This window comes from Takifugu rubripes, chromosome 13 (assembly GCF_901000725.2).
Source record: "Takifugu rubripes chromosome 13, fTakRub1.2, whole genome shotgun sequence".
Lineage (NCBI taxonomy): Eukaryota > Metazoa > Chordata > Actinopteri > Tetraodontiformes > Tetraodontidae > Takifugu > Takifugu rubripes.
Window position 1 is genome coordinate 13,889,965 of NC_042297.1, and position 18,871 is coordinate 13,908,835.

The following is an 18,871-nucleotide window of genomic DNA, read 5'->3' on the forward strand; positions in this document are numbered from 1 at the left end:
TGCTCTCAGACCCCCCGTGGTGGCTCTGGCAACCCTCCGTCAGATCCAAACGTTCCGCTCAAAGCAGAACCAAAGCCCACCACCGTCGTCTGCTGCGGAATCCTCTGGGGCGCGTTCCGTTCCTGCCAGTTTGTTCAAGTCGGGATTAAAAAGACGAGCTGACCTACATAGTACTTTTACTTTTAGAAAAAAAAGAAAACTGAGGAGAAACTTGGTGAACTTAGGCTGCGGAAGTGCGGGGCTGAATTTGCACTGATGACATCTGAAGGGAAAATTCCGGAAAAGAGGAGAATCTCTACGAGCAGAGACGTCTGTTCTCCCAGGCTGAGAAAGAGATGCAGCCTGAACCCAACAAACTCATCCACGCTGAGCGAAGGCAGCTGAATAGAACTGAGGGGGGAAATGTGAGGGCAGGAACAGACGACAAGAGCAACAAGTGGTCAAGGAGCGTCACCATGAGTGGCACGCAAACACACACCAGTTGCACAAGATAGTAAACATCATTCATCATTTTCAAGTGCTGGGCTGCATGTTTGAGTCTTTCAGACATTTCCAAGATACACATTTGTATTATGTTACTGAGCTGACCTTCAGTTTACTAACTACCTGATGACCTCCATTGCTGCCAGGGAAAAGTGTGCATTTCCTTTTTGAAATATAATGTAATGAAATGTGATAAAGGAATGAGGCTTTTTATCCCTTATCTGACTGTTATTGGGTGCTGTACATCCGAATAAAGGAGGAAACATCAATAAATCCGTAATGTTGAAATGAAATGGAGCTGCAATAATACTAATTCAGAGAGCAGAAGCAGCATCTCCTCTTCCGCTTCCTAATTAAAGATCCTTGCAGCAGTTTTGAAGGACACGGTGAGCCTCGTATTCATTACTCTTAGAACAGGCAGATGTTCCGGTGTGTTCTCTTCTTTTATGGACTCAGCGTTAGCCTCATTCTCTGTTGGCTCCCTGAGCTGATAGCGGGTCAGTGCGTTTTATGTGCATGTTCACACATAGGCTTCAGGATTGTGGGTGTCTGACTGCACTCCAGTTTTCCATTTGCTGTAATCTTCTCTCATAAATGGAGTCTCTCTTCCTGTCTCTCTGTAGAGCAACGCTAGCTATTTGATAGAGCACCACAGTAGCTTCTGTGTAGCCGACAAGACTGTAGGTACTTCCTGTGTAGAGTCTGTTTTATGTGTGTCTGTTTTTCTAATAGAATCTCTCTTTTTCTTTCTCTTCACCCTTCCCGACCCCATCCCTGTCATACTTTGCGTTACCTTTATCTTCCTCCCACGTCGTCGTCCTTCATTTTAACCATTAACCGTACTTTTCCTCCCCGTGTCCTGTTTTCACTCCACGTGCCTGGTCCTCCACACCACGCTTCTCTTTTATGTTTTAATTTTGGTCATTTTAATTTGTGTGCATGCATGCGGGCTTTCTGCCTCACATGCAGATCCCATAGACCCTGATGTTGACTTCTACGAACTCTTCCATGCTCCATACACCCCAGTACCAGACCCCTCTCCCATGATGCCACCCGTGGGTGTTCAGGCCTCCGTGCTGAGTCATGACACCATCAAGGTGAGCTGGGCCGACAACACTCTGCACAAGAGCCAGAAGATCACCGACAATCGCTTCTACACCGTCCGCTGGAAGACCAACATTCCTGCCAACACCAAAGTGAAGGTGAGACATTCTCGTTGTGTTTCTCCTCCGTTCAGGAAGTACATTTCTGTAGTTAAAAGCATTCCTTTACAGAGGAAGGTGCTTTGTTCTGTTAGTTTGAAATCAAATGTTTTTCCTGACATGGCAAACCGTCCCAGGTCGGCGGTCATCCTGGTGATTACTTATATTGTTCATTTTAATTAAACGTGATAAATAATTCAGTTTGAAAATGTGGTGACGCTCAGTTCAGGAGGAACCTTCTGATACCTGGAGCCACCAAAGACGCAGAGCTGGATGGTTCTCCGGGGGTTTTGAGAGCGTGAATTGCCGTGCACTGCACAAAATCTTGTCCCGTGATGCTTTTGTTGTCATTTTGGTTCTGTATTCTTCAAACACCAGAGTTCTGCTATTTCAGTCAAGACTATTTTAAGGTGTTGGGTAAAGAGCCACTCCTGGTTTTCTGCTTCGCCTCAGCTCTGCTTGGCCATTTATTGACAGCAGATTCAGGTCAATACAGACATCTGCCTTTCATACAGTGTGCAGCTTGTGTGCAGCGGGATCCCATCACCGGCGCCGCGAGCATCTAAAAAACTCAGAAGCTACGTCATGCGATGATAAAAATGGTATTCCCCCAGCAGCTGCTGCTGCTGCCGAGCACACTCGCAGCATCACGCTGATTATTTTACTCCTGCATTACAGTACTTCCATCCTTATTTTTGCAGCACAGCACAGACAAAAACCCAGTTTTCCTGGAGGAAGTCTTTAAATCAGGCGCTAGGTTTAATGAACTCCTATTAAGCGACTCCTAGATATTAACCAGACCTTTAGATGATTGCGGAGGTGTAGGGTGTAACATTATATCTTTGCCCTCCGTTCCTCATAAAGGTTGTCTGACCGAGCATAGAGATGGAGTGGTTTAATTAAACTGTAACAGCTTCACTGAGTTATTGGAAAGGCTCGCTATAATGACTGAGTGCATCAGAGGAGCTGCAGGTTGGATTCCTTTCAATACCTTCTAAAGGTAGATAAGGGACAAACCACACTGTTAGGGCCTCATCGATCCATCTCCATCCTCCATTTCCTGGTTCAAAACTGCTGTCAGAAGTCAAAGGACACACACACATTTGAGGAATTTCAACAAGATGATAAAATAAATATAGTTTTTTAAATCTCCAACCTGCTCATGGCCTGAAAAACGTGGCTGCGTTCGAGTGAGAGCTGTCACATTGGACATACTTGTGCAATATAAACAGCCTTTAAAATATATAGGTGGTGAGTCACAGTGCACAGGCTCTTGTCATTGACCTGAGGTTTAATTGCGATGATCACTTATCTGCGTGTGTTTGTGCATGTGTGTGTTCAGGATTTGTGACCGAGCAGAGCTCAGATAAAGGTCTGCCTTTCCTGATAAATTATTCAACAAGGACAAGGCAAACAGCACTGGATAACAGTGGAGGCCTGATGGGGTGTTCTCTGTATAGTCAGTTCAGAACAGACGGATAAGTTTTATCAAAACAGACACACCCACATGCACAGATGAACCTTTTGTAAGTATTAGATGCTGTAATCCTCCCTCTCGTGTTGTTGCCTCAATTAAAGGGTTCTTCCAGCGTATTATATTTCTGTTTTATTAATTAAATTCACTATATAAACGTTATCATCCTTTGGTGCTTCTTATCACCACAGTTAGACACAACACACCAGTATAGCTGTACTGGAGCCCAGTCTGACGCCTTCACAACAGTGCTGCTCTTCTTAAAGTTCTCGCTTCTCAAGTCCAGCCAGACACACGTGCATTATTGAAGAGACACTCTCAAGCTAGCAGCATGCTTGTACCAAATTAAGCTTTTGCGTACCCCCCCCCATCCCACTGCCCTCTGTTTGACAGCCCCCAGTGGAGCACAGCTCCTCCCGTAGAAGCACGCAAACGTTATAGATAGGGCTGTTAGCACCTAAATGGCTGCTGCCTCAACCCCAGCTAGCTTAAGCCGCGCCGCCTGTTTGTCCTGCCAGCACAAATCTTGATGAACGCTTACATAACTGAAGCTTTTAAAAATTTGCTGACTAATGTCAGCGTTCTGATGCAGTAAGCATGTCGAGGGCCACTTTTGTGTGTGTAAGCATTCTGGTTTTCACTGTGGTCATTAGCTTAGCGTATTTAGAATAGCTGAGTGTTTGTGCAGCCCTGTTTTTTCTTTGTTTGTGTCTTTTTCCCCAGACATGATGGAGCATCAAAATGTTCTGGTTCAACTCTGTGGTCATTCTGTATAATTTATTCTGAACTCTGCACGACACGCATGTGACTGTCTGTGGAAAAAAGAGACGAAGATATAAAAAAAAGAAAGAAAAGAAAACCTGACCTTGCAATTGAGGGCACGAGTATTTCTCCACAGTTATTTCTCCCCTTTTGGGAGTCTAATTCAAATCAAGGTTACGTATTAGGAATAGAGAAAACATAAATAATCCATTTTGTCATTTTAAGTGAAATAAAAACAACAAAGCGCGTGTGCCACACTGACACGTAGCTTTTCCTGTCTCCCCCCCAGATGGCCAACACCACCAGCCTGAACTACATGGTGACGGGTTTGAAGCCCAACACGCTGTACGAATTCTCTGTCATGTTGACCAGAGGCCGGCGCACCAGCACGTGGAGCATGACGGCACAGGGCACCACCTTTGAGACCAGTAGGAGCACACGTGAAATTACACAAACACAGAGAAACATGCTCGGTGGAAGAATCCCCTGGCTGGCTGGGAGGGGTGTTCTCACGTTTCTTCCTCAGGAGATGAATACAGATGATAACCTGCTGCATATTTGGTGATGGCAGAATCTAAATTCATGGCTGCCGCAGCAGAGGAGGAAGGAAAGCACCAAGAATTCTGTCCAGGAGACAGAATTTCTTCTTTTATACTTTTTTTTCTTGATTTTCCCTCCTTTTGCCTGGCGTCTCCACCTGAGAAACAAATAAACCTGAGTAGATTGAGTAAAGGAGTTGCTTAGCCAGGGGTGTGTGTGTGTGTGTTAAAGTGTGTCGACATTGTTCTGAACAGACGTCCTGTCTCAGTTCCCAGCTCCTCGCCCAAAGACGTGACTGTGGTGAGCAAAGAGAACAAGCCTCGCACCATCATCATCAACTGGCAGCCGCCCTCCGAGGCCAATGGGAAGATCACGGGTGAGTGGCGTCCTGGAGACATCTGGCAATGACATCGCCCACGTTTGTCCGGGTCATGTGAGGCTGAGCGGATGTGCTTTTCTGACGCAGGTTACATCATCTACTACAGCACCGACGTTAACGCCGAGGATCACGACTGGGTGATCGAGCCAGTGGTGGGAAACCGCCTGACTCACCAGATCCAGGAGCTGACCCTGGACACCACCTACTACTTCAAGATCCAGGCGCGGAACTCGAAGGGCATGGGGCCCATGTCTGAGGCCGTGCACTTCCGCACTCCTAAGAGTAAGACCGAGGGGCCGTTCTTTAGGCCGACTTGATTCCATTCGTCGGTACAAATGTTCCATCTTCTAACCACTAGAACATTTGTACACGGGCACTCCAGCCTCCTCCTGTTGGATCAGTACAGTTTATTGATCATTTCAACTGAAATCCGTGCGTCTAACCGCTCGCCTTTAAACATCAGCTTGGCTGTGTATGTTTTTCTGACCATCTGTCTGGTTTCTGCCCATCCGTCCTCCCCTCCTCACACTCCCCACCTCTTGCTCTGTCTCTATCTCTCCCGCTCCTCTTTCAGCTAACTTGTTTTTTGCTTTTTATTGTCTCTCCCTCCCTGCTCTCCTCTGGCCTGTTAAGCCGAGTCCACTGACAAAATGGCTAATGACCAAGGTAAATTCTCCCTCCTTAGTTTTATCTGTCAGTGCCGTCTCTGCACCCTGTGCTGCTCTAAAGATTTTCATCATCTCCTGGACTGATGAAAATCCGGCTGCCAGATCCTCAGTCTTTTGTTTTTTTCTGCTTGTAGAAGAAAACAAGACAATCATCTGTCGTCTGACAGAATAAATGTGACCACAAATAAAGGACGTGTATTTTTCCCTTTTTAAACAGCTTCCAATCTCCCACCAAAGCCAGGACCTTCTGGAAACCAGCACCCCCAAGATCCCTCAACTGCTGTTGGTAAGATCCCTTTAAATCCTTTGTCGACATACTGGGGCAGAGACGCGCCAGTCTAACCCAGCAGCCCTCCTCTCCTCAGGTAAATCTGGTGTCGGAGGCACCAGTGAGAGCCACATCCTGGTCATCGTCATCATCATCTCTGTCGGAGCGTTCACCATCATTCTGGTGGTGGTGGGGGCCTTCCTGTGTACGCGCCGCACCACATCCCATCAGAAAAAGTAACTCGTCACACCGCTTCCTCTCTCCAACTCCGATTCTTCCACGTTCTCAGTCTTCTCTTCTTCTCCTTCTGCTCCGGTAGAAAACGCGCCGCCTCAAAGTCATCAAACGGCTCCCACAAGTACAAAGGAAACTCCAAAGACCTGAAGCCCCCTGATCTTTGGATCCACCACGAGAGGCTGGAGCTCAAGCCCATGGACAAGTCGCCTGACCCCAACCCGGTTATGACGGAGACCCCCATCCCTCGGACCTCGCAGGACATCACGCCGGCTGACAGTGGCCTCGACAACAACCCCCACCTGCAGCAGAGGCGCAACTCCTACCGTGGTTAGTGTCCGACCCCCCCCAACCGCACCTGCCAGCGCTCACATGCGTTATTACTCTGGCAGACAATAAAGTTCTTTCTTTTAAAAAAAAAAATAGGAGTTTCCTTGGATCACAAGTGGAAAATGTCCCATTTGCCATCAACCTTCATGCAAAAACATTTCATGCTTTTCATGCTCATTTCTCGTGGTGTCAGTGCTGCTACTAAAAACACACAGGAAACAACACACAGGAAACAGGAGCGTAACATCAAGTCAAGTTTAAAAGAATGGCAACAGCTGATGGAAGACAGTGAAATAAACAGTAGAATAGGAGCTCGTTCTGATTGGCTGGTTTCCACCGTACCTTTTAGGCCACGAGTCAGAGGACAGCATGTCTACACTAGCAGGTCGACGGGGGATGAGGCCTAAAATGATGATGCCTTTTGATGCGCAGCCGCCCCAGCGTAAGTCTTTCTGTCTTTTCAAGTGACAGGTGAAATTTAAATTCTAAAATGAACTAAATTACACCACCGACTCCCAGTGTTCCTCATCCCATGACTCCATTTTGGCTTTGCATTTATTTTGATTATTTTTTTTATTTATGAGTAACACTTGTGTGCATGCCCGTGTCTCTTCGTGTCTGTAGCTGGTCTAACGTGTCCCGTGTCTGTGCGTCCGTGTCCATCTCCATTTGCAGCTGTGATTAGTGCTCACCCCATCCATTCTCTTGATAACCATCACCACCATTATCACATGGGCAGCCTGGCCTCACCAACACGCAGCTACTTCTACCACCAGGGCAGTTGTCACCCACGCCCTCACGCCTGCGCCACCCCCATCCATCTTGACAGGGTGGATTCGACAGGTGAGACTGCCACCTGCTGGACAGAAGAGGCACAGCTGTCACATTCATTCATTTGTCGTTCATTTGTGTGCAGCTGCCATCTTGCTACATTATTATGTTTTTAAACCTTTTTTTCTGACCTCTGTATTTAAAAACATATATCCATACTCCCTGGAAATAAATCAGGTATATGTGCAATAGAAAAACCAAGAAATGGAGGAGAGATGTGAGTGGAATTGTCAATAACAGCATGTGAGCTGACACAAATGGTAAATCACCCTGTTATTACTAATCCAGAACCATTTACAATACAAACTTAGGATTCGTGCATCACATCTGAAACCACATTTCAGGCCAGTGATTATTTCCTACTCGATGACTGGTTCCAATGGTACTGAAAGCCTGATGTGCCTTTAAATACAGCTTTAATCTGCTTGTGACTAAAAGGCCTCACAACACTGTAAATACGAAACAGGTACTGCATACTCGAGACTAGATGGAAGAGTATGGGAAACAGAATTATTGCTCATGTTGTGTGTTGCTCAACAGCACCGTCTGATGGCGCTGGAACTCAAAGTTATACAACCTGCAACCCCCTATTATGGAGACTTCACTCTTTTTTATTACTCTTGTTATGAAGGCTTTTGCAAGGGGAAAAAAGATGACTGTAAGGACTTGTAAACTCCTCTTTGCCCCCCTTATCCCCCAGAATCTGTGAGGAATACCCCAAGTGCAGAGCCCCTGCCTCCAGCCACCACCTCCTCTCAGGCCTCCTGCCCATCGGAGATCATGGTTGACCCCGAGGGGAGCTACCATGGCTCCACCACCACAGAAGAGGAGCCCAGTTACTCCAGCAACCTTCCGCCCCACCGCCCTGCCCACCCGCACGCCCATGCCCACCCGCTCAAGAGTTTTGCTGTTCCCGCCATCCCAGGCAGCAGCCATCCATCATATGAGTCGTCGGCCCTGCCAAGCACGCCTCTGCTGGCTCAGACTGGTTAGCACAAACGTGCAAATATTAAGAATTGTATTGTTGGCAGGGCTTCAGGAATTATATATTTTTTATTGTTTAATCAAGAAAGTAGTTTACTAATGAATCAGCTGTCAAACGTAGTATATTATTATATTTATTATACAAATAATGTTTTTTTGTAGACAGAACAATTGTCAACCATCATCAGTTTTGTGCATGTACACAGGATACTGATAGTGTTGCCTTCACTGACAGTTGGACATTTCCATGCATGTGTCACTTTCAGGGCCTCCCACGCACCCCCATGTTGTTAAAACGGCCTCCATCGGAACGCTAGGAAGGACACGGACACCTATGCTCGTCTCTGTGCCCAACGCCCCCGACGTGCCAGAGACCAGCAAGATGCTGGAAGACGTCGACAATGTGAGTATAGCGCCCCCCTGCGGTGCGTTTAGCAACACAGATTGTTTTGTAAAAGTAGTCAAATTGCACTTTTCTCCCAAACTCACGTCAGGTTTTGTTTGGACACTCGATGATGTAGTTTGAACCAGAGGTGTTTTAACCATGTTTTCTGTTTGTTCTTTCTCTCTTTTTTTATTCTTTCCAAACGTCACTCTCCCCATTTTGTGTGGCGGCTGCGTTTTGATCATTCAAATAATTTAATCTTAACAATCCCCCATTGCTGGAATGATTATGTTTTTTGTGCCGTCATTGATCCGTGCGTCCTAATTCTTGATTGGTTGTTGGTGGCCTTCTCTTTTGTTCTTGTTCTGCTTTATGCTTGTTGCCTTCATCACATCAGTTCCTCTGACCTCCATTGCCCAGCTCGCTTCATCCCACTCATACAACTCCCCCTTCCTCTGCGAAAGATCCCTAACTGACCCTCTCCTCCTTTCCTCTCCTCTCCTCTCCTCTCTTCTCCTCCCCCCTCCAGGTGCTTGCCTCCCTTCCCCCCTGTCCCTCCCCCGCCCCCCGCAGTAACCCTGTTCCTCTCCCTCAGAGCTACGAGCCAGACGAGTTGACAGAGGAGATGGCCCACCTGGAGGGCTTGATGAAGGACCTGAACGCCATCACCACAGCCCCATGAACACACACCCAAACAGACACCCACACGCGCAGATCGTCATTTATGCTGTCATACACACACAAAGACACGCACACACACGGTCAAAAAACAACACAATGAGCATAAACGTTGGGATCCAGAGGCCGGTGGACACAAAAAGAGGCATCTTGTGCCACATCAACTCCCCCCCCCCCCCCCCCGCAAACAAAAAAAAAACCTCCAGACTGAAACTTGTGAACTTTTTTCGGCTTACCTTGCTCAATCTCAGGAAGGAGATTGCCATGAGAGGGAAGAAAAAGCTTCATCTTTTTATGAAGAACCGTTCTTAGAGACAATGAACTTTGAAACATTGGTCAACTGGAAGATTGTGAATTTTTTTCCTTGGCAAAAAGTTATACTGTCGTTTGTTTTGATATTTTCTCACATTATGTGCGAGCGCTCACGCGAGTTGAGGTTGATTCATTGTCAAAAGTCCAAAAATCTGCTGGTTTTCATGCAGCACAGGTCTACACGCAGTGTTTGTTTCGTGGGGTTTTTGTGCATTTTGTAAATCTGTCGGGCTGTTTCAGCGATGTGAACATTGGATCTCAGCCCCTTCCTTCTTTAAAAGCCTCCAGCAATTGTTTTTACCCCTCTGTTGTTCATATATTGTCATGATTTTTTATTATTTTCTATCATATTGTATTATTTTTTACACACATATACTTCTAAACCTGTACATATGTTGTCTTTTTTTTTTAAAACTGCCTCATTCTTTTGATGTTTTCTTGCATTTCATTAATATTATTTGGGAATAGAAATAAGTGGAGGGATGAGCTTCATGAAATTAAACCCTGCGCTCTTCTCCAACTTGGTTTTTACTGGTTTCGTGCAGTTTTTTTTCTGTTGAAACCTCAGATTTACAGCCATGTTTTTTTGTGTGGGAGCTCCGTTTAAAAAGCCTTAGCAACAGGTTTGCATGTGGGGCGGCTGAGGTGGCTCGGCTCTCCCTGGGCGAGGATCCGTGGTGCTGATCCAGACTTCTGATCGAGTTCTGTTGGATGAATAAAAAAAAAAAAAAAAATGTTTTCAGACATCTGTGCTGCTGAATCACACGTTCATCTTCCCATGGCGGAGTGTCTGCTGTGTTCTCCTGCTGTTCTTCATTGGGACGCCGCGGATCATTTACAAATCTGTCAGGATGCAAAGATGTCGGCCTTTGATTGAGACTCCCAGATTTTTTTTTGTACAAAGAAAAACAAACGGTTGTTTTACACACTAAAAAGAAAAAGCAAAGGAAAAATCGTTATTTTCAGAACCCTTTTACCCAAAGAAATTGTCACAATCATGGTCATTTCCTCTACTTTAGTGAATACCACGTTTTTCATAAACCATTTTCATGAATGTCAGCATAACTGTGTGAGATTTAAGCTACGATACAAACAAGGAACACTTTTTTTTGTGGGGAAAAGACGCAACAAGGGGAGAAAAAAAAAGGACCGAATATCCGTTGGGAAAATAATCTATTGAGTTGTAAACAGTTGAATCTGTATTGCACTTTTTCACAACTTTTGAAAAGTACATTTCTTACATATCTTGTGTTTTAAATATGGAAAGCTGTTTGTGCAACGTAGTGTCATAGGTAACAGCAGGCAGCTGCTCTCGTTTTCTTTTTAAGATATTAATTTCCGCTTTAGAGATGAAATGAATGTGAGCGTCCAAAATGTTGACTTGCAGACCATGATGAGGAATTCTGTTGTCGCTTGTTCGTTGTACAGAGCTTTTCTTTGCTTTCTGTAGAGAAAAAAAACAACAAAATCTGTGGCTTTTTAAAAAATGTTGGAAAAAACTGTTTGGGGAAAAAAAGATGTTTTTTTTATTGGTGCTCCTATACATTGTGTATACGAACTATTATGAATACTAACAAAGGACATGTTTCTGCTCGTCTTCTTTTTGCCACACTCACAAAAAAAGTTATTGATCAGTTAATTACATCATCACACAAGTTTTGAAAAAAACAACCTGTGAATACTGATGAAAAATATTTTTATTATTTAAATTCATGAACCTTTATTTAAAGTACTACTATAGAATGTATCTTCAAGATGTGCTGCAATTGTGATGTGATCATCAGTCTAATTTTACTCGGGATGCTTCATTTGACCAAAACTAACCTGTGACTGGCTTCCTGTGAGTTATGATGAAATAAGCAGACAGTAATTGTCAGGATAGATCATTAATGTGACCATAGTGTCCACAGTATAGCGTATATATAAAGCAGTAGTCATTACAAGGTTAATGATGTTCACAGCCCCTTGACATTTTTTTATTTTATTTTTTGGAAGATCAAAGGTAGGTTCCTCCGGAGTCTGCCACTTCACCGAATCAAGCAGCTGTTCCTTCGTTATATGATCAACATTTCCTTAAAATTTGATGAAAATCCGTTAATAGCTTTGCGAGTTATGCTGCTAACAGGCAAAGGGAGTTTATAAAGCCTAAGCAAACCCGCAAGTTTCATACGCTGTCCCTGAATAACTGAATATTAGTAACGCTACTGTCCAACAACATTAAACTAGTCAGACAGATGTGCCAGGATCGGCTGCCACCGACATCTCCCGGTAGCTCGCCGTGATCGTATAGTGGTTAGTACTCTGCGTTGTGGCCGCAGCAACCCCGGTTCGAATCCGGGTCACGGCAGGGATAAATCCCTCGCACGGCAAAGGGAGTTAATTTTGAATCTTGAATGTCTGGAAAGTCAACTCGTGGCCTGAAGACGTCTTATTCCAGCAAACTAATAAAACATTTTTCATTGAACATTATAATCTTCCAAAAAAAATAATTGGCGTGAAAAAAAATGGCTTTCAAAAATCGGCGCTGTCGTCTGCTATACTGCCTGGTGACCGTCAGGCGTCGCTGCAGGAGAGATCCTCGCCCTTTCGCTGTGTCTCACTTCCGCCTACGTCAGAGATCGCTCACAACAGAGAATATGGCGGCCAGCTCAGATCGGAATCCTCCTCCTTTCCCTGCAACAGAGGAATCAGGAGCTGGGCGAACTAACATGGCAGATGGAGACATCGATGAAGGAGAGGACATCTTCGTCAATAACGTATGTTCGCAATTAATTTCAATGTTTTTGGAGCGGTTTGCGATCATTTGTCTGCACCGAGATACCGGTAACTGTGCCGCTTTATCTGATCAGACGGGCTGTCATTGCATCCAAAATAACTGGCACGGGCAAGAAATATCTTTTAAAAGCAAAGAAAGTGAGGCTTAAGCTTATCTTACACGTGTTAGTTGTGGAAAATACACACGTCCCTATGCTCTCTCTTTTGTAAATTGGTGATTTTATGCAAAGAGACGGATTTTCTCTGCCCGCGTCATTCCAAACAGCCGCTTTCTTTCTTCTTTCTGCTCGTCAAAGCCGTCCGAACGGTCATGAGACCGAGGAAGCCTTTGACTGTGATGCTCTGTGTCCGTGTGGTATCTTCCATTTGTGTGTCCAGAGTCCCCCAGCGACTGTGAGTCGAGGGATTTCTCAGCCGGACCGCAGTAGGGAAGAGCCCGCAGATCTGTTCAGCGAGGAGGCCAGCAGCGCTCCTTCACGGTCCAACGGGCTGAACTCCGACGATGAAGACCTGTTTGCTGGTCAGGACACGTGTTGCATGCATCGCTGGTGGGATGTGCTGGGGGAAATGAAGAAAATCAACCTTAAACAAGCTAAAAGAAGAAGAAGCAAGCCTCATTCAAGCTCGGCACACATAATCTCATAATGGCTCCACTGGTGTTTTCCTGTGGCGCTTATAGTGAAATGGGCAAAATAAAGTTTTGAGTGGGTTTTTTTGTGTGTATGACAATAAGCCAAAATAATGTCAGCCCAGCTGAAATTTGCCAGGAAAGATTAATTCATGTCAACAGGTTTTGCTTTGATCTACAGAGGCTCATGTGGAGTTGAGCTCACATAAACCTGGAAACTCCGACCAGAAGGAGGTCAACACCTCCTCATTCACTCAGAGCCCTGCTGCCATGCAGCCTACCTCCTTAGAGCAGGTATACACATTACCTACCAGCCTCTCAACTTAATAACAAGCACTAATAAACATGTTCCTCTTAGTTATGATGGGTACTACCAGTCAAAAGTTTTAACACAGCTTCATTGAATAGTTTGTCTTTATTTTCATGACTATTTGCTTTGTATCTTTTCACTGAAGGCATCAAAACTATGAATAAACACATATGGAATTAAATAGTCAGCAAAAAAAAAAGAGTGAAATAGCTCAAAACTTGTTTTGATGACAGCCCTGCATACTCTTGGCATTGTCTCCATGAGAATCTTTCACCTGAACTGGTTTTTACAACAGTCTTGGTGTTCCCTGAGATGCTGGGCACATGTTGGCCCTTTTGATTTGACTCTGAAGTCCATATCATCCCCAACCATCTTGATTGGGTTTAGGTCAGGTGACTGTGAAAGTCTGACGCAGCACTCCATCACTCTCCTTGATCTAGCCCTTACTAAGTCATTTCTCTTTTCTTAACTGGTTGGTTCTTGCCATTATATGGTTTCTAATGGTCGTCAAATAGGGCTGTCAGCTGATGGTCCCAGCCCCAGTAAGAAGGCAAGTCATCCATGCTTTGAGGAATCTAAAACAAAACAGTTATTACACAATGTCTTTTATGTCTTAATTCCATATATCTTGTTACAATTTTCATAGTTTTGATATCTTCAATATGTATCTACTATATACAAAGTAGTAAAAAAAACCAAAGAAAAACATTGTGTGATAAGGTGTTTATTGTAAGTAATGTAGAGAGGGGGGCTTTTGTTTGATTACAGCTGGAGGAGGAAGAGGGAGATGATCAGTTTGATGTGGACGTTGCTGTCACCAACCCTGAGAAAGTTGGTCAGTCTCCTTTCTTATTTTTATTTAGATAATCATGCAGTGTTTTCTGGGTTAAGTAAGACTGAAAACTTCATTTCGCACAGTTGATTGGAGACAATTTCTCCCTTTTGAAGGTTTAAATCTTAGAAGGGCATCTGTTGCCTTTACTGTGACAGACTGCATTTAATCTGACCTCATGCTTCCTTCTGCTGTTCTAGGAGATGGCATGAATGCATATGTGGCCTACAAAGTATCAACCAGGGTGGGTAAAAGTGCTGATTGGCTGGATTCCTCATGACTGATAATGGGTCCTGTGTCTCATTGCTGTCCCTGTCTACTCCTTCAGACGTCCTTGGCCATGTTCAGGTGTAAAGCCTTTACTGTCAGGAGACGTTACAGCGATTTCCTGGGTCTTCATGAGAAGCTCGCCGCCAAGCAGTCTCTCCAGGGCTGCATTATCCCTTCACCACCTGAGAAAAGCGTTGTAGGTGCGTGCCCCCTTTTGACCTGCATGTTTTTCTGTTGGAGTTTGTTTTTTTTAACTCTTGGTTCAATCAACAGGAATGACCAAAGTGAAGGTGGGAATGGATGACCCCGCGTCAGTGGAGTTTGTGGAGAGGAGAAGAGCTGGACTGGAGAGGCAAGTGCAGATGTTTTCATTGTTGCGCTCTGCCTCTTCTGTGCCTCATCTCTTTTATATCTGTGCAGGTATCTTCAGAGAATCGTGTCTCACCCATCATTATTACAAGATCCAGATGTGCGAGAGTTCTTAGAGAGAGAAGATGTGGGTGTATAAACACATGCAGTGATGTTTTTCTTTAACATTATCAGCATATTTATTACATTCCTTTCCTGTACCTGATAGAGTTTAGCGCAGGTCAGTAACCCTTCGTGCTGTGTGTGTTTTCAGCTCCCCAGAGCCGTCAACACTCAGACCCTGAGTGGAGCAGGCATCCTCAAAATGATCAATAAGGCCTCAGACGCAGTCAACAAGATGACCATCAAGATGAACGAGTCTGACACTGTAAGGATGTGACGTTGGGCAGACATCTGGTCTGTGTACGAAGATCATTTCATCACAGCAGAAATCCACATGCTGATTTAAGTCTCACTGCAGCAAATGTCCACATGTAGGCCTGAAATCTGGAACAGAAATACCGGTAATAAAAAAAGGCCAATTAAGACCTCAGAGTAAGGTTTGATTGCATAGGATGGAACTTGTAACTTCTGTAACTATTTGGGTTATACGTGTTTTATTACCTTTGCCAAGGAGGTTATGTGACAAACCAGCCTTTGTTTTTTCTTGTTTGTTAACAAAGTAACTTGAAAAGTTAGAAATGGATTTCCATGTTGATCATGGGCCAAGGAAAGGACGATTAAATGTTAGTGTTCTGTAACCTTGTATTACTACTGGTTATAGTGGTTCGAGGACAAGTACCAGGAGGTGGAGAACGAAGAGCAGCAGCTGAGGAAGCTCCACGCTTTAGTGGACTCCCTGGTTAATCACAGGAAGGGTGAGTTTTTTAATCACATTATCAGAACTATGGAACCTCAGTTAAACTCATTAACTCTTGTCCCCCTCAAACCAGAACTATGTGGGAACACCGCGGTATTTGCAAAAAGCATGGCCATGTTGGGAAACTCTGAGGACAACACAGCTCTGTCCCGGGCTCTGTCCCAGTTGGCAGAGTTGGAGGACAAGATGGAGCAGCTGCATCAGGAGCAGGCAGCCAGCGACTTCTTCATCTTTGAGGAATTGCTGGCTGACTACATTCGCCTTTTGGGGGCTGTTCGGGTAAGTTCGCAGCTGCGGAGGAGACCCATACACAAGTAAAAACTCTTGCCCAACCAGTAAATAAATCATCTGTGGGTTGTTGTGCATGTTCTGTTTGGGAACACGTTCCCAGCAGGTGTCTGGTTGCTTACAGGGTTATCAGGTGTTTCTCTTGTCTTCAGGGATGTTTTGACCAGCGCATACGTGCATGGCAGCGATGGCAGGAGGCTCAGAGCATGTTGCAGAAGAAGAGAGAGGCCGAGGCCAAGCTGCTGTGGGCCAACAAACCAGACAAACTCCAGCAGGCCAAAGAGGAGATCAGTGAGGTAACAGGCAGATGCTGCAACACAGAACTTAGCCCAGAGACAGGGAATGGTTCTAGTTCGATCTGAAGAAATGACAGGATTGCTTCCTGCTAATCTTGGTTCTGGCATCTTTAAGATCTTGGTTAGATGCTAAAGTGAAACTCGAAGTTTGTCTTGTTTTGGAAATCTGCAGTAAAATGTCAGTCATTGGGTAAAATTCTTGTCCTTTCTGGTCCTCAGTGGGAGTCGAGGGTCACTCAGTACGAGAGAGATTTCGACAGGGTTGGAATGACTGTTAGGAAGGAGTTTCTCAGATTTGAGGTAAGAGAAAGATCCTGACATTTTAGACTCACCGGGGTTTCAGGCTTTAAAAAAGAACAAAACATATAAACCCTCAAAATAATGAACTAACCTTTCAGCATTTCAGTTAGCAGATTTTTGCCTTTATTCAAAACAAAACATTACACAATTAACATAAGACAAGGCTGGATCTGAAGTTTTAAGGGATATTTTTTAAAGATTTGGGCGAGTATAGTACAGAACATCTCGCCAGACTGACTGCAGCCTTGAAAATGTGTTGAAAACTACTGAGTCATCATACAACCTTCAGGTTTGGGCAGATGAAGGAGGAGCTGTGGAACGTGCTTCCGATAAGAGTTCTTAATGAGCTGCATGTGTTCATCAGCTCAGAGGTTAATGTGGGGTCTCCCACTTGTCTGTGCAGCTCAGAATGAACTGAAGTCATGGCTGAAATCCTCACAGATGTCGTCTCAGTCAATATTCTTTTCTTTTTGTTTTTTAGAAGGAAAAGGCCAAGGACTTCAAGAGCCAGATAATCAGATATTTGGAGGCAATTCTACAGTCTCAGCAGCGGGTAATCTCAACTATTTTAGCCATTTTTTTCTGAATACACTTCTGTCATTTATCGTTATTGATGTTGACAGAACACAGTAAGATAATATTTTAAATCTTTATTCTTCTCCTGATCATATTCCAGCTCATAAAGTTTTGGGAGGCATTCCTGCCCGAGGCAAAGGCGATAGCATAATTAGGAGGGAGACTTACACTATAAAGACCCAACTGCCTTTTTGAACACTTTACCTCTTGACCAGGAAGTGAGAGGACCAAGAAACACACAATAAGCTTCCATCCATGTTTTTTCTTCTATGTTGTGTTATCTTGTACAGCTCAGACATTATTCTGTTTGTTTTGGAAAATTAACCAGTTTTATTTCACAGCACTAACACAGGTACTGCTCTAAATTAACCTTTTCCATAGTTTATATTATTAAATAGACATATACTATACTGTCGGTCATTCCAGTCTAACACCAGGTTTTTAAATGGATGCCAGTCAGTAAATGCCCGATGCACTAAAACTGATGGAGAAATTTTGTGTTTTTATTTAATGGAAATACCACTATTGATGAGAGTTCCTTAACAGCAAGTATTAGCAGGTTGTTACAGTTCAAGATTCATAGTCAACAGTCAAATTTGCAAAGATTTCATGTTGTTTTGGTCAGAAGGAGAGAAGATGGTTACAGTAGGTTACAGTACGTGCAGGTAAAATTCTGTTTTCAGTATTTTTATATGACTATTTGTCTTTTTGAAGGACTTAGATTTCTGAAACTGAAGCCCAAAAGAATTTGCTGGAAAGTGCTGCTGAGCTTGTTCGATACTTGAATCATAGTCTGATTATTAACCAGCTCATTTTTTGATAAATTGGTTTAACCATGATGAACAGACAGATGTGGACGTGCTCATATTTTCTTATTCAGCATCTCAGAGTGTTGTTTTACTGAATGCTCTTTATTTTTCTAACCACGTAGCATTAGCATAAACACATTTCCATCATGTTATTCAGGTTTAGACGGGCAAAATAAACATGACCTGACTTCCGTTTCCACCTTGTTTGCTTTGTATTTGATATTTTCCATCCATTCGGCTGAACTGTGAAACAGCTGAGCTTAAAAATGTGAAGGTCCTTTCTGAGGTTACAATGGTTTTTATCTCTAAAGGGCTTTTTCCTGTCTGAAAATGACACCCGAACCTCATTGTAAACAGACCTCAGCTGATCCGCATATTAACAGTATGCAGTAATAAAAGACATATGAGAGTCAGGGGCCCAAACATTCACACTCTCACATCTGAATCGTTTCTCCATGATTGATGCTTCTGTCAGCAGTCGAGTAACTGATGAAGCAACTCAAGCTTCTTGTTTATTAAAGCAAGCGAATTTTGAATGTGTCAGCATAAAGACAGAAAGAATCCAAATGTGTCCAGCAGTTTTGTAATGATTCCATCAATGAGAGAATTGTCTGAAAATGTTCAAATGCTGATGATTCTTTTTTTTCCCCCCTTCTGTCAAATGCTTCACTGGATAATAAACTAATACTTTCAACAGACTGGTTGTAGATGTCGGTGATCGGGTTCCTCCGTTTTAATATTTTAATCAAGATTGATATAAGACTATGGTAAAATGTAAATGACTTTATTCTCAAGGACATCACATAATGTGGAATTTAGATGGCTGTAAATAAAAATGACTAAATGTAGGTAAGTTCTCAAGCCCGTTTGGGGCTCTGATACCTGAATATTCCTCTATTTCATTTGTGAACAATGCAGGAGCCAGATATAAATCTTAAAATTGTTATGGCTGAATATTGAATCCAACTGTTCAGGTTAATTAACATTTTTTTTATTATTATTCCTTTTAAAGTGCATACATTTCTAAAT

At 43.8% G+C, this 18,871-nt stretch overlaps 2 protein-coding genes and 1 non-coding gene across 3 annotated transcripts in view; all 3 read left to right on the forward strand.

The window, feature by feature from the left end:
* neo1a (neogenin 1a) overlaps window positions 1-11,117 on the forward strand; it is a 106,220-nt gene extending 95,103 nt beyond the window's left edge. Inside the window, 13 exon segments of the mRNA XM_029845799.1 lie at window positions 1,453-1,685; window positions 4,211-4,349; window positions 4,730-4,837; window positions 4,928-5,122; window positions 5,474-5,506; window positions 5,726-5,794; window positions 5,874-6,012; window positions 6,096-6,340; window positions 6,690-6,782; window positions 7,016-7,183; window positions 7,872-8,159; window positions 8,422-8,558; window positions 9,136-11,117. Of these exon segments, the coding sequence (XP_029701659.1) occupies window positions 1,453-1,685; window positions 4,211-4,349; window positions 4,730-4,837; window positions 4,928-5,122; window positions 5,474-5,506; window positions 5,726-5,794; window positions 5,874-6,012; window positions 6,096-6,340; window positions 6,690-6,782; window positions 7,016-7,183; window positions 7,872-8,159; window positions 8,422-8,558; window positions 9,136-9,222 (1,934 nt within the window). The 3' untranslated portion in view covers window positions 9,223-11,117.
* A 688-nt stretch (window positions 11,118-11,805) lies between these two features.
* trnah-gug (transfer RNA histidin (anticodon GUG)) lies at window positions 11,806-11,877 on the forward strand. Its single transcript has one exon. It is a non-coding gene; the product is annotated as a tRNA-His (tRNA).
* Window positions 11,878-12,127: 250 nt separating this feature from the next.
* Window positions 12,128-18,540, forward strand: LOC101074357 (sorting nexin-1). Its single transcript, XM_011609939.2, has 15 exons — window positions 12,128-12,286; window positions 12,684-12,825; window positions 13,115-13,227; window positions 14,012-14,078; window positions 14,276-14,319; window positions 14,404-14,545; window positions 14,619-14,697; window positions 14,766-14,841; window positions 14,968-15,081; window positions 15,478-15,571; window positions 15,647-15,852; window positions 16,014-16,157; window positions 16,377-16,457; window positions 16,939-17,010; window positions 17,134-18,540. The coding sequence occupies exons 1-15, from the start codon at window positions 12,167-12,169 to the stop codon at window positions 17,182-17,184; spliced, it is 1,545 nt and encodes a 514-aa protein (XP_011608241.2). The 5' UTR covers window positions 12,128-12,166; the 3' UTR covers window positions 17,185-18,540.
* Window positions 18,541-18,871: the final 331 nt, after the last annotated feature.